This window comes from Myxine glutinosa, chromosome 1 (assembly GCF_964187855.1).
Source record: "Myxine glutinosa chromosome 1, kmMyxGlut1.1, whole genome shotgun sequence".
Taxonomy (NCBI): domain Eukaryota; kingdom Metazoa; phylum Chordata; class Myxini; order Myxiniformes; family Myxinidae; genus Myxine; species Myxine glutinosa.
In genome coordinates, this window is record NC_136261.1 from 263,936,333 (window position 1) to 263,952,003 (window position 15,671).

The 15,671-nt window shown below is 39.2% G+C and overlaps 1 protein-coding gene across 1 annotated transcript in view; it reads right to left on the reverse strand.

Moving 5' to 3' along the window:
• Positions 1-15,671, reverse strand: part of LOC137436919 (uncharacterized) — a 114,731-nt gene that overhangs the window by 27,448 nt on the left and 71,612 nt on the right. Inside the window, exons 30-31 of the mRNA XM_068131154.2 lie at positions 13,651-13,749; positions 11,862-11,969 (exon numbers count right to left, since the gene is read on the reverse strand). Of these exons, the coding sequence (XP_067987255.2) occupies positions 11,862-11,969; positions 13,651-13,749 (207 nt within the window). The remainder of the gene's footprint in view (positions 1-11,861; positions 11,970-13,650; positions 13,750-15,671) is intronic.

A 15,671-nucleotide genomic window follows, 5' to 3' on the forward strand; every position in this document is an offset into this window, starting at 1 on the left:
CCATACATTTTGCCACGCCACCTGTGATATAATCCTGTTGTTGATTTCTTGCTGCGACAGACAATCAGTTTTGACTTCTTGCTGCGACAGACAATCAGTGACACGGTTCTTTTAACAAATAAATCACCAAAGTGTAAAAGAAACTCACCAGATTTATATACTGAGTTAAGATATAAACCCAAGTCAACAACAAAAAAAAATTCTATATAAAATGCCAAGTCTGTATGTAGATATATATATATATATATATATATATATATATATATATATATATTGTTACGTATGCAGGAATGTCAATCATTTAGAAGTCGTGTTGTTTAGGGTGTATTGCAAAGAAGTGCCAGTTCAGCTGTGAATCCCCAAATAGGACCTTTTCATATTTATTTTTCCTTTTACTTAAAGTTTACCCCATATCTACTCCCTTTATGCCACGTGATTTTGACTGTTGGTGGTGTTGCACAAATACAGCTTTGGGAAGGACTCAACCCTTTTTCTTTCAACCAAGAAACCAGGGTAGAAGGATAGAGGGGGAAGAAGAAGAGCGGCACTTGGCGGGGTGGTAAAAAAGCGATCCTTGCTCGTGGTGTAAACAGCTTCGGTGAGCTTGCTGGTGTGAGAGACTTGACCTCTACAAACTTTCTGAAGGATTCATTGTGCATGAAGGAGGTGGACAAAAAGGAAAAGAGCGTATTGTGAGGAATAAGAGCGGCTCTTTCCGGGGTGGTGAAAAGCGATCCTTGCTCGAGGTGTGAACGGCTTCAGAGAGCTTGTTGGTGTGAGAGACTCGACCTCTACAATCTTTCTGAGCTGAGGGATTTGCTGTGTTGTATGAAGGAGGTTGATGAAAGGAAAGGGATCAAAGGAGAAAGGGATCGCAGAACGTTGATGAACCTTGGTTCCCGCCAATCCCGCTCTGACGAACGTTGATGAAGCTGCTCTTCAAACAGGCCTGAACCCCATTCCATTCCTATCCTCATATCCTGTTTTATTTCAATTCCCTGCAAATATTATTTTATTAATTTGCTTACCTTCCCTTCCCTGGGTTAGAGTGTTGTGTGTGGATGTTGTGTCGGCCTTTCGTATCGGTTGTATGTGGCCTGTGTTGATTGTTTCAGTCTGTCATTATTCATTAATTAAGTCTGTCATACTTATATGATTTCATTATTGTATCGTTTTGCATTATTTGAAGTAAATTGATTGTATTTCATTTTGTTTGATTGACCTTTTTCGGATCGGGTTGCAAGCTCCCCTGAGCTGCCAGTGTGGCAGTTTAAACTCTTTGCACTAAGCCAAAAGTTAAAGCTTCCAAAAACCGCTCAGCCAGCTTGCGGGCCTCGGCCCGGCGGGTTGGGGATAGGACTTGGGGTCGCTAACATTAGTCACCCTATAACACACTTAGTCAGGAGTGACGTTTGGGACTCAGGGCCTCATCACTGACGCCCGTAACAATATATATAAATACATATTGTTACGGTTAATGTACATATGGTGTACATATAATGGGTACATATAATGTGGGAGGTCTCCTCATGGAGGCGTGGTGGCGTGCGCCTGTAATCCGGATACTCCGGAGGCTTAGGTTGAGGTGATCGCTTGAGGACGGGGGCCCTGCGCTCTCCAGGTCGCTCTCCAGGTCAGAGGGACAAAACGGCCCGGGCTGGCAATGAAGCAGGCTCAATGCCGTGTGTGCTGCTGATGCAGTGCCTGGATGGAAGTTGAGGCGAAGGGACGTTGTGAGCTGTTGGGATCGGTGACATGCGACAAAGGTGTGCGAAGCAGTTTCTTGGGAATGGTTACACTCGATGGGCTGTCGTTGCCTTTGCAGCGGCAGTTCGGGCAGGAATAGGGAATTTGTTCAGAGTGCCGGCGATAACCTGCCTACTCTCAACAAAGGACACTGTGGGATGTTTGTAACACCGATGTAACAGACAGGACCCCATGTTTAACGTCCATCCGTGACATATATATACAGTCATGTGAAAAAGTAAGTACACCCCATGTAAAGTTTTGACTTTTTCAACATATTTCAACATACAGCTATTTGATCTTCATTTCAACAATATTGATAGATAAAGGTGATATAATATAACAAACATCATGAAACATTTACATTTTGTAGTCCATTGTATAATTTAAATAAACATAAATGCAAATTTCGCATGTGGAAAAAGTAAGTACACCCCGACATTTATCACTACTTCAAATACCTAAAATTACAATCAGGTGTACCAGCTCAGGTGCAAATGATTAGAACATCGTTAGAGAGGATCTTGGAGGAACCTGTCTTATTTAAACCTCAGACATTTAGTTAAATCTCAGACATGGGATTTAGATCCGGGCTTTGACTTGGCCATTCCAGAACCCTCCATTTCTTTCTTTTCAGCCATTCCTTGGTGGATTTACTGGTATGTTTAGGGTCATTGTCATGTTGCAAGGTCCACCTTCGGTTGAGCTTCAACTTTCCGACAGATGGCCTCACATTATCCTCAAGCACCCTCTGGTACAATGAAGAATTCATAGTGGATTCTATGATGGTGAGCTGCCCAGGCCCTGATGCAGCAAAGCTGCCCCAAACCATAATATTTCCACCACCATGTTTTACAGCTGGTATCAGGTAATGTATGGATACCAGATATAATGAGTGGATACCAGAGATAATGTGCCGTGTGGCAGACGGTACTTATCGCTCCCATTAAGGTACAGCATAGCTGGATGAGATACCTTAATGGCGGTTCACCACTGATGGTATGTAATCGCATAGTAACTGGTATATAATCGAAAGATTTTCATAGTCATAAGTGTATGCAGGACTCACAGCGTTGCCCTGATGAGCCCCAAAAGGGCGAAACCAGGTCGGTAACTGTGAGTTTTACATACACTTATGACAGTATCTGAACTAAGATCAAAATTCTGCTCTGTTGGAGGGTTCTCTTGAGAGCTTGACAGGCAGAGCGTATGTACATGGCAGTGACGTCATTACATGCGCTCATTGAAAGCTGGAGAACTGAAGATATATTTGGATTGGTTGCTCCCGGCTGCATCCAGGCAATTCCATATAATGAGTGGATACCAGAGATAATGTGCCATGTGGCAGACGGTACTTATCGCTCCCATTAAGGTACCGCATAGCTGGATGGGATACCCTAATGGCAGTTCACCACTGATGGTATGTAATCGCATAGTAACTAGTATATAATCGATGATTTTCAGAGTCATAAGTGTATGCAGGACTCACTGCGTTGCCCTGATGAGCCCCAAAAGGGCGAAACCAGGTCGGTAACTGTGAGTTTTACATACACTTATGACAGTATCTGAACTAAGATCAAAATTCTGCTCTTCTCAAGGGTTCTCTTGAGAGCTTGACAGGCAGAGCGTATGTACATGGCAGTGACGTCATTACGTGCGCTCATTGAAAGCTGGAGAACTGAAGATATATTTGGATATATATATATATATACTGTATGTATATATATATATATATATATATATATCTATATATATATATATATATATATATATATATATATATATATATAAATATATATATATATATATATATATATATATGTGTGTGTGTGTGTGTGTGTGTGTGTACGTACATATGGTGATCCAGAATCACTGGGAACATTTTGAAGAATGATACCTGCAACAAACAACTAAGTTTATTGTTGTTTTTTTGGTGCAAAACAAAACATGATTACTCGTAAATGGATGTGACCACTTCAACACGCACCAGGTATCACGTGATACGCACCAGGGTGAGGTGCATCACGTGATATTGATTGGGGTGAGCTTCGCTCACTGTGCTGCAAGCTTTTTTTTCATTGCATTAGTTCAGTTCATTGTGAATTAGAGGCCCTAATATGACGGAGGATATCGTGAGACAGAAAATTCATGCTGCACACTTGTATTGTGTATCTGGAAATTCGCCTGAAGTTCACAGACAACTTGTCAAAGAATGTGGCGCCGACGCAATTGACAGAAGAAACATCGGCAGAATAAACAAGCAGTTTGATGAAACTGGCAGCATTCCTCCAAAACAGTCACCAGGTAGGCCTCGTACTTTTGAACAGAGAAAATCAGAGCGGGTCATTCAACAACAACTTGACAGTAACACACCATTATCAACTCGTCATTTATCAAACGTCACCAACATAAGCGATCATCGATTTGATGAATACTAAAAGACCTTCATGCGAAACCATACATACCCAGATTAATTCACCAACTATTTGAGGATGATTTTGACAGATGTGTTGAGGCATGTGAGACATTGCTTGGGTTAATGGATATTGGCAATGATTTGCAGAACAGGATCTTGTGTTCAGATGAATCCAAGTTTCCTTTATCTGGTTCTGTGAATCGTCATAACAGCGTGATATGGGCAGTAGACAACCCACGATTTAATGTTGAGCATAATGTCCAGTATCAAGTTTGTTTGTCCGTCTGGGCAGGCATTTCTTCTGGAGGCATTATTGGACCAATATTTTTCAAAGAAAATGTGAATGCTGCAAATTACCTTCTAATGTTGGAGCAGCATGTATTTCCACTCAATGATGGCCAAATATGGTTCATGCATGATGGTGCACCTGCTCATTATGCTGTCAGTGTACAACAGGCCCTTGATTTGAACTTTACAGACAAATGGATTGGCCATCGTGGTCCGGTTGAATGGCCGCCGTGGTCTTGTGATTTAACACCCTGTGATTTCTTCCTTTGGGGTTTCCTCAAATACAAAGTGTATCTGAGGAATCCTATGGCCCTTAGAGACTTGAAACAATTCATCCGTAATGAGACTGCTGCCTTAACGACTGAAACATGCAGAATTGTGTGTCAGTGTTTCGTCACGGCTACAGCTGTGCATAGACAATGAAGGAAAGCAGTTTGAACATTTGAAGTGATATGTTTCACGTATATTAGACTGATTAGACTGTTTAACGAGTAATCATCTTTTGTTTTGCACCAAAGACCAATAATAAACTTAGTTGTTTGTTTCAGGTATCGGTCTTCAAAATGTGCCCAGGGGATTCTGGACCACTCTGTATATATATATTACATCGCGGTTATATTGCTCAAATAGATTCCAATTGCACTAGCCATCAGCAGACACGAGAGCCCTGAAGCCGAAAGAATGAAGGCTGATGCATATAACTAATGTGGCATTCACAAGGCACGTGACACCTATCAGTTCAAACCTTTCGATATTTGATGATCCTTTTTACAAGCACTTTGGTTGTTTTACACTGAAGGGAAAACTTAAAGGAAGGGCATGTTGATTGTGAAAATTTCAGCTTACAATTGTGGGTGGAATCAGACGAGCTGTCCAACCAATGGGTGGAAAGGAGCATTACACATGGACGGATAGACAGAAGGATGAACAAGTGTAATTAATATATATATATATATATATATATATATATATATATATATATATATATATATATATATATATATACATACATATTTTATAAACAGGATTCAAATTCCTGCGAGAGGCTAAGTGTGAAAAAATTCTAACTCAATGCGGGGCTCGAACCACGGACCTCCGTTGATAACGCGTCAACAGCCCACTGCGCTATTGAGCCAGCCGCAATCTCCTCAGAACTTTTCCACACTTAACACTGCGAGCTTTATCATGGCCGATGTATTACATGCCTGCAAGGCAGACCCCAGATGTGAGCGTAAATATATATGCGTATGTACGTGTGTGTGGAAAATTCAATAGCGCAGTGGACTGTCACCGCGTAAGTGATGGAGGTCCCTGGTTTGAGTCCCGGGTAGTCAGAAATTTTCACACTAGCCCGACTCAGGAATTTAATTCCTGTTTATTTAAAAAAAAAAAAAAAAATAATATATATATATATATATATATATATATATATATATATATATATATATATATATATATATATATATATATATATATATATATACATATATATACATATATATATATATATATATATATATATATATATATATAATTATATATGTACATATATATACACAGGGTGAGCCAGAAATATGGTCATTTTTGAAATTCATGCGAAGGAAATAAAAAATTGCATTTCAAAATAAATACATTCATGATATTGAAGTACATAACATGCATTTTTATTTTTTACTGATTTAGTTTTTTTTTTTGCAGGCAGAACACTTGAGTGACCATGTGGAACTGATCGGGTGAAGAACGCGCTTTCGCCATCAAAGCTTTTTACAAGAATAATGATAGTGCAACTGCTGCACAACGTCAATTCAAACTCCATTTCAATGTTCAACGTCATGGAAATATGCCGTCTGTTCGTGCTATCACGTTATGGGTTCAGAAGTTTGAGAGGACCAGTTCAACTTTAAAAGAGAAACCGCCAGGAGCACCCAAGTCAGTAAGAACGGCACAAAACATTGAGTGTGTCAGGGAGTCAGTTTTGACAAGTCCGCTTCGTTCCAGCCGAGAGCATGCATCACCCTTAAGAATTTCTCACGTGTCACTACACCACATATTGCATAAGGATTTAAACTTTTATCCCCATAAAATTCAAACTAAGGAATTAAGCCAAGATGGTGAGATTGCCTGCAAGATTTTTTGTGAGGGAATGCTTTCATTTATGGACGGAAATGAAAACCAAAACATTGCTAACAATTTGTTCATGTCTGATGAAGCACATTTTCATCTGTGTGGCTATGTCAACAAGCAAAATATTCGTTTTTTGCCAGCCAAAAACCCAAGAGAAATGCACACAAAACCGTTACACAGTACCAAAGTTAAAGTGTGGTGTGCACTTTCGTCATTCGGCATCATAGGGCCTTATTTCTTTGAGAACGATAACGGAAATGCCGTCACTGTTACTGCAGCTCGATATACCGATATTGTTTCTTCCTCTCCAGAGAATTAAACAGATTTTCAGAAGTGAGCCCAATGACATGTTTTCAGCAAGATGGTGCAACCTCCCACACCGCTAGAGTGTCCATGACTACTGTCAAGGCACTCTTTCCAAAGCATGTCATTTCCAGAAACGGCAATATTCCATGGCCAGCGAGGTCACACAATTTCACTGCATGTGATTATTTATTGTGGTCATATCTAAAGGACAAAGTGTATGTTAAACTTCCACAAACTCTTCATGAACTTAAGGAAAACATCAGATGCGAAATCAATGATATTGACGTGGCCATGTTGCAGAACGTCATGAATAATTGGCGTCCAAGATTGGAGGAATGTGTCAGATGAAATGGTGCGCAATTCTTAGATGTTCTTTTCCACAAAAAAAATGGCATGTTATGTACTTCACTTTCTTGTAAGAATTTGTTTTGAAATAAAACTTTTTATTACCTAAACACGAGTGTTACAAATAACCATATTTCTGGTTCACCCTGTATATATATAATTATATATATATATATATATATATATATATATATATATATATATTATTGTTGCGGATATGAGGATTGTGTTTTTTTTTATTGTGTGCTTTATTATTATTATTGGTTATTCTGCGCCTCCTGCCTCCGGAGCTGTGTAAAGGTCAAAAGGGCGTCCCATAATTAGTCCACAAGCATACACGTCAGCCAATCATAGAATACCCCTGTTCGATAGTTATATCTTATTCTGTGTTTTAGGGTAAGGCTGTGTCTCCCATTAATAGAAGTACAGTACTCCATTGCACCAAGTGAAAGAGATAGATTCCCTTCATTCCCATTCCCAAAACCTCCATTCCCCCTTTTCGTCGATTGGAAACTACCTCCGCTCCAATTGCCGCCATTGACCACGAGGCAGGGTTGGGGAAGAAAGGCGGGTCCCCACCTTGTCATAGAGGGGAGGAGTGAACCAGCCCTTGCCGACCAACCCAGAACGAGGGGTTGGCTTTAGAGGGCGGAGAGAGAACGTTTTGGGGAGGTTCACAAAAGGGTCAAGGGTGGGGCTTATATAACCCGAGGAGAGGCCCCCAGAGAGAGTCGAGGAGGGAGGAGATCAGAAGACAGAAAGGCCTTGAGTTGGACTAAGCAAGAGAGGAAGTTGTTGGACTGGGTGGGACTAAGAAAGGGAGAGAAAGAGTCCTGAAGCTTGTGAGGGAAGGAGAGAGAACCCGTCACACCAACCCCCCACCAGCCGCGTTGGCTCCACCAAGCGTTCACCTCCACCAAGGCTCCACCAAGCTCCGCGTTGGCTCCACCAAGCGTTCACCTCCACCAAGGCTCCACCAAGCTCCGTGTTGGCTCCACCAAGCGTTCACCTCCACCAAAGCTCCACCAAGCTCCGCGTTGGCTCCACCAAGCGTTCACCTCCAGCCATCCACCTCCTGCCATTCCTGTCATCATTCCCCACGTGAGTCTGTCTTTTGTTTGTTCTGTCCTGGGTTAATTAAGACTGTAGGTAAGCTAGTATTTTCACTGTGTCACCTGCGTCTTATGTGCTGTAAATAAACGTGACTGCTTTCTTTTTGCTTATGTGTGTAAATAGTAAATAAATTTAGTAGTATTTCCAAACCTTTCTTTGCCTTCGTCTTCCTCTTTGCATTCGTCGTTTTAGTCTTTTCCCTCATTGAGCAGCCGCGGTGCGATCCGGCCAACGTTTGGTGGAATCGGGTTCTAATCGGGGAATAACTGTTCGGTTCGCGGTAATTTCAACCGCTCGGTAAAATAACATCTTTAACCGCGTCCGCAACAATATATATATATATATATATATATATATATATATATATGTATATATATATATATACTATATATATATATATATATATATATAATATATATATATTAATATATAATAATATATATATATATATATATATAATATATATAATATACTATATATATATATATATATATATATATATATATATATATATATATAGATATATATATATATAAATATATATATCTAAATATATATATATATATTCTTAGATATATATATTCTCTCTCCACTGGATGGAGAGAGAAGATCACACACTGGATGGAGAGAGAGGACCACACACTGGATGGAGAGAGAGGATCACACACTGGATGGAGAGAGAGGATCACACACTGGATGGAGAGAGAGGATCACACACTGGATGGAGAGAGAGGATCACACACTGGATGGAGAGAGAGGATCACACACTGGATGGAGAGAGAGGATCACACACTGGATGCAGAGAGAGGATTACACACTGGAAGGAGAGAGAGGATCACACACTGGAAGGAGAGAGAGGATCACACACTGGATGGAGGGAGAGGATCACACACTGGATGGAGCGAGAGCATCACACACTGGAAGGAGAGAGAGGATCACACACTGGATGGAGAGAGAGGATCACACACTGGATGGAGAGAGAGGATCACACACACAGGAGAGGGGACAGGATCACGACGTTCATTGATGGTCTTGTTCTGTTCCCTCTTTCTCTTATTCATTTTGGAAATGGCAGTTACAAACGAGGCGGGTAAATTACGATAAGTGAATGGCGACACATAAACGAAGCTCCGCCCCTCTCCCCACGTGCAGGGTACCTAAAAATTTGCAACTTTTTATTGTGACTACTTCTAAAGAATGAAACATTCCGACTATATAAAGAATACACATCAAATGGAAAAGTCCCAGGGAAAAAGGTCTTATGGGCAGTGTATAAGGACATTACATTACACCCTCCTCTGCCATGAAAACCAAAATTACTCTTTTCATTACAGCATACTAGTGAGGTACCCGTGCAACGCACAGGTGAGAGGCCATAAGCAAACAGAGAATGCAGAAATGGCGAATGCTAAAGCATGAAACAATAAATTCCACATTCCTGTAGCACCTTCAGTGGCACGTCAGACATGGACAGCAAGTTCGTGAAGGACTTCCATGAAAAACGTACCCGTTCGCAAACAAACAGGTATGTGTATTCCATTCCCAGTCAATGGCGAATCTGCATATGGCGATCCGCGAATTTCACGTTTAGAACGTAAAACCGTCACTGCATTTCGTCATTCACTTGAACTTGATATCTCATTTTTCATTCCAAACAGCATAACTCCAATCACAAATACACATTAATATAATAAACTTTTAACAACATTTGTGACATAAACAAATATTTAAATCCTGATGTGAAGTTCTGTACGGGTGGGTGAATACAATTACGAATTCAAAATCGTAATTGTATTCACTCAATTCCAATCATCAATTGATACTTTAACAAAACAATTAACACCATTAACGTTTAACGATTAACGATGTAACATTACGATTGAATGACGTTTGTATTTGGATATTATCAAACCCGCGCATTGCAGTCATCTGTCCACTTCCGCATTTGCGGCAGATTCATAATTGTCATCAATATCTAAACAGTATTTGTAGAATTTCAATAAAAGCCACATCACTGTTCATATCGGTAAATATTATTCCATCGTGTTTGGAAAAACTGGAAAACTTGGAAAAACAATATAGCCTATTTTACTCCCAGGGGTCCCAGGAATATCCACCCAAAATATCGTTGCGATCGGTTGAGCCGTTTTTGCGGTACCTTCGAACGGACATACAGACATTTGGTGAATTATAGTAAGATAAAATGACATTTTTTAAATTAAAGATTTCAAATAAACGTATTTAAAGTGTACGTGCACATCGCATATAAAATAATAACGAAAAAATATCTCGAGGCAATATCCCCTTTGTTTATTAATTTCACAATTCACATATGTGAATTACACACATGAAATGAAGTTTGTTTATTAATCCTGGAATTGGAACACGATTCAGCCTTGAAAACTCGTGCAAAAACCAAAAAGTTAATTTTATTAAAGATTTCACGATTTTATTTCCTATACACGATGAAAACGCATCTTCTTTGTGCGGTGTATAATCGCTCCGAACGAAACAGGCATGAACTTGCTTCCTTTGCATGATTTGTAATCAAAATTTACCTTTGTTTCTTCAAAAGGTAATTATGATAAGAGGTGTTGATTCAGGCTTTAAATGGACGACATCAGAGGCCTATGGAGCCTCAGAGGTATGCGAGGAAAAAAATGGCAGAGATTTGCTTTTGCAGCCCCTCCCAGAAAGCCACTCCCTCAATGGGTGAAGCCACTCCCATGGACAGACAACCATGCAGACAGACAGACTCACCTTAGCAGACCATAATAGAGATATCAACTTGGAAATTTCCCCTCTGTGTTTATTTATTTATTTCACATTGTGCATTCCATGTCCTGTACTTGCACATGATTCAGCCTTGACTCATGCGAAAACCAAGTTTTTTTTTTAAACCACGATTTTCTTTCTTCCACATTATGAAAACATACCTTTAGGTGGTGTATAATAGACTGCTGCCACAAAATTTTAATATCTCGGCAATTTCCCCTCTGTGTTTATTTATTTATTTCACATTGTGGATTGATTACATGTCCTATAATTGCACAAGATTCAGCCTTGAAAACTCGTGTGAAAACCAAAAGTTTTTCTGTTAAGGACAACGATTTTATTTCCTCTGCATTATGAAAACGAATCTACTTTGGGCGGTGTATAATAGACCGCTGCCACGATCGCTCTGAACTACACATGCATTACCTTGTTTCCTTTACATGAGTTGTAATCAAAATGTACCTTTGTTTCTTCAAGAAGTAACTTATGATAGAAGACACATTGATTCAGTCTTAAAATGGACATCAAAGGCCTATCAGAGGCCTATGGAGCCTCAGAGATATGCGAGGGGAAAAAATGGTGGACATGTGTTTTTGAAGACCCTCCCAGAATGGGTGGAACTATTCCCTCAACGGGGGAGGCCACACCCACTGACCGACAGACGTGATCACCTTAGCAAAATATAATAGAGATATATCGATTTGTTTAAAATCTGAAAGGAAGGAAAAAGTTGAACTTTTCTTTTTACCCTGTCTCCCTTTGGTCCAGCCTGCCCACCAGGTCCTCGCTCCCCTGGCATGCCCTGTAGTCCGGGTGGGCCTTGTGCCCCCCGAGAACCTCTGGGACCAGTTGCACCCTGTTGTGGGATAAAGGAAGGACAGAGCAAAGAATAAGGTGGAAAGAAAAGAGATGTCAGAGGTCAGTAATGAAAGGCGCCATTAAAACCGATAAACACTGATATACTCTATACCAAAATAACAAGTACAAAAAGTTTTAATTAAAACAAAAGCCGCGTCGATGTTACACAATGCCTAGATGCAGCTGTGCCTATAACGTCGATGTTATAGGCACAGGACATTCCTATTGATTCGATTACTTGATGTTATTTTTGTGCAAAGTGAAAATATATCTCGGCAATTTCCCGTGTGTGGCGACGAATTTTTAATATATCTCGGCATTTTCCCGTCTCTTATTTCAGGCGGTGTATGACTGACCATGCCGCGATTTAAAAAAATATATCTCGGCAATTTCCCGTGTGTGGCGACACGTGAACGAAGCTATGCTCCTCTCTCCACATTATTGTGACGACGTATAAATTAAATATTTCATCATGACGATTGTCATCAAATGGACGAATTTTTAATATATCTCGGCATTTTCCCGTCTGTTATTTCAGGCGGTGTATGACTGACCATGCCGCAATTTAAAAAAAATATATCTCGGCAATTTCCCGTATGTGGCGACACGTGAACGAAGCTATGCTCCTCTCTCCACATTATTGTGACGACGTATAAATTAAATATTTCATCGTGACGATTGTCATCAAATGGACGAATTTTTAATATATCTCGGCATTTTCCCGTCTGTTATTTCGGGCGGTGTATGACTGAGCATGCCGCGATTTAAACAAAATATATATATATCGGCATTTTCCCGTCTGTTATTTCGTGCGGTGTATGACTGACCATGCCGCGATTTAAAATATATATATCTCAATGGACTTGAAGTTACAGGCCTTTGAGAATTCATTTCGTTCTATAAAGGGCAACTTTCATCTGATTTTCTTCCCGTTTTTTTTCAACCGAGTCTAAAACTATGTAAGCGACTGTGAAAAATGAAATGATATATCGAATTTGATTTGAAATAAAACTGTGTGAGAGAGGAAGACACCACGGGCCTACAAAACAGGCCTCAAAGCTATGCGAGTTAATAAAATGGTGGATATTTGTTTATATGAAGCCTCTCCCAGAATGGGTGGAGCTATGGTTCCCAGAATGGGTGGAGCTTTGAGGTTTTGTCTTCTCTGCAAGAACAAGAACAAGAAGAACAAGAAGAAGAACAACAACAGCAGAGGGCACTCTATGACCAGCGTCTGCGACACGGCTAAAAAAAACGTATCTATCATGAATGATTACAATTCATGTGTGTGTGTGAATATTACTTACAATGAATTTTTTCTTAAAACTTGCATGCACGATTATATTTTTATTTTCACAAAGGAACCTATAGCATCCAAACAAATGAAGATAAAATCCACAACTACACATCCTCTTCTCTAAAACCCTCACCACTGCCCCATTAGAGACAGACTCTGAACTTGCTGATGGTAAGCTAATGACTCATACTTTTAAAAACTAAGAATATAATATCGCACCATTAAGTATAGCACAGCAAAGTTAATTTTAATAAGTTTCCTGGTACTCATGTAGCCAACAGAATTACCAGATTAATGTATTTGGCTTTACAGAGTTAGGATTTAATTATTAACACTCCAGAGGTCTGAGAAAAAAGAGAAACCCACGGAGATTCACACAAACCTTGGGTCCATCAGTTCCAGGTGTACCTGGCTGCCCTCGCGCTCCTTGCAGACCTTGTGACCCTGGTGTACCTCGCTCTCCTGGGAAACCTCGTTCACCCTGTCATAAATAGAAAGGTGGAGTCACCATATCACCTAAGTTGCAATCTCTTCCCCTCCAAACATTTTGTTGTCAACAGTTAAAACAGAAGAGACGCTTTCAGATTATTTCAAATCTATCCACGCAAAGAGAGTCAGTGAGATGAAAACAAGAGTATTTTCTGTGAGACCATTGTATTTTTACATCACCACAAAAGGTTATACTGGATGGTTGTGCTATATTTTATTTGGAACACATTTATGGGCTCTCTTTCTCATAATAAATGTAATGGCAAAATGCGCAGTTGCTGATTGAATGTTTATTTTGATTTATTTTGATGATTTATTTCATCAAAATTTGATTATTTGATTATTTGATTTATTTATTATTTGGATTTATTTGATTTATTTTGATTTGATTATTTTGATTTGATTTGATTTATTTTGATTTATTTATTTATTTTATTTATTTATTTTGATTGATTTATTTGATTTATTATTTGATTTGATTATTTTGATTATTTGATTATGATGATTACATCAAAATTTGATCAAATATTTGATTATTTATTTTGATGATTTGTTTATTTTGTTTATTTATTGATTATACCTCAATGAACTTTCTAATTGATATATAAAACAAAATTGAGGAATCAAGAAAGTGTGCAAAAAAGGAAATACTCCTGATAGATCAGAAAACGGTTATTTAACCGGGTTTGATTTCAAATTTGGTCTATCGTTTAATGTTTTTATCATTAATGAAGTGTGACATTAATGCTGATGTAGCATCCATGCAGACTTGGGCAATAATTTAGAATTTGGCCAGGGTACTGTGACACATTGGCCCACTCTTACCACTATAAGGGCAATCACTCCAAACGTTTTCAATGCACAACAAGCTATTCAGAATTTTTCCCCCACATACAGGGCCCCCTAGCGCATATATATATTACCTGTGCAGAATGCTGTGCATCAAAGAAGCAATCAGTTAATTGGTAAAGTGATGCTAACACAGGTGTTAATAACTAGGATGATTAATCTCTCAACGTTGTTTATAAATGGCACCCGTATGTGGTTTTTAATTCTGTCTCCGATTATGGGTTCGCGTGAACTCGAGTTAGCTCGAAACGTTAGACTTTTTAAACTTTCGTCCCAGTGATCGATTTTATTTTGCCTTCAAATATATATATATATATATATATATATATATATATATATATATATCCCTGAAAAAGTGGAGGTTCCTGGAAGTATTATGATGGAAATTTGTGCTGTACAGTGTTCAAATAAATAATTCAATTTAAATACAGGTTTAAAGAAGTTTAAAGGTGTATTAAAAAATAAATCACGTATTCCACTGTCATTTTCTCCAGGGGCTATTACATCACCCTATCTAATATAACAAGTTACATTAGTTATTTGTGGCTGTTGTGTTTGTCCATTTTGACATTCTTAAAAACAATAAGTTTCCTGATTGGAATTATTCTCCATTTTGTCTAACTTTCAGGCAGGCAGACTGTGTATAAATATTATCTCAGTCCTCTTTGCCCAGGGCACACGTGTGGTCGGAATTAATTATAAGCCCAGGTACATTGAAACAACAGACTTGTCTTATTCACTTTCCGATTTGTGTTCCAAAATATAACATTCAATTGAAATACATTGTTCCTCGATCACAAACTGACAATATCAAACTGATAAGACAAATGAACGGACGGACATGACCCAATTGTTAAACCGCACTTTTTGCTTCGCGTGTGTGAGGTAATGAGCAGTCTTTGATGTTAATGATGGAATATCTTTGTCACTGTGAACAATTGCGAACAATACAATTGAACAAGTACAGGTACATTCAAAGTACACCGCCCCCATGCCAAATAAATAAATAACATCCTCGGGCGCATTGCCGGGGAGCCTTCGGCACCCGGCGATACCGCCGTTCAG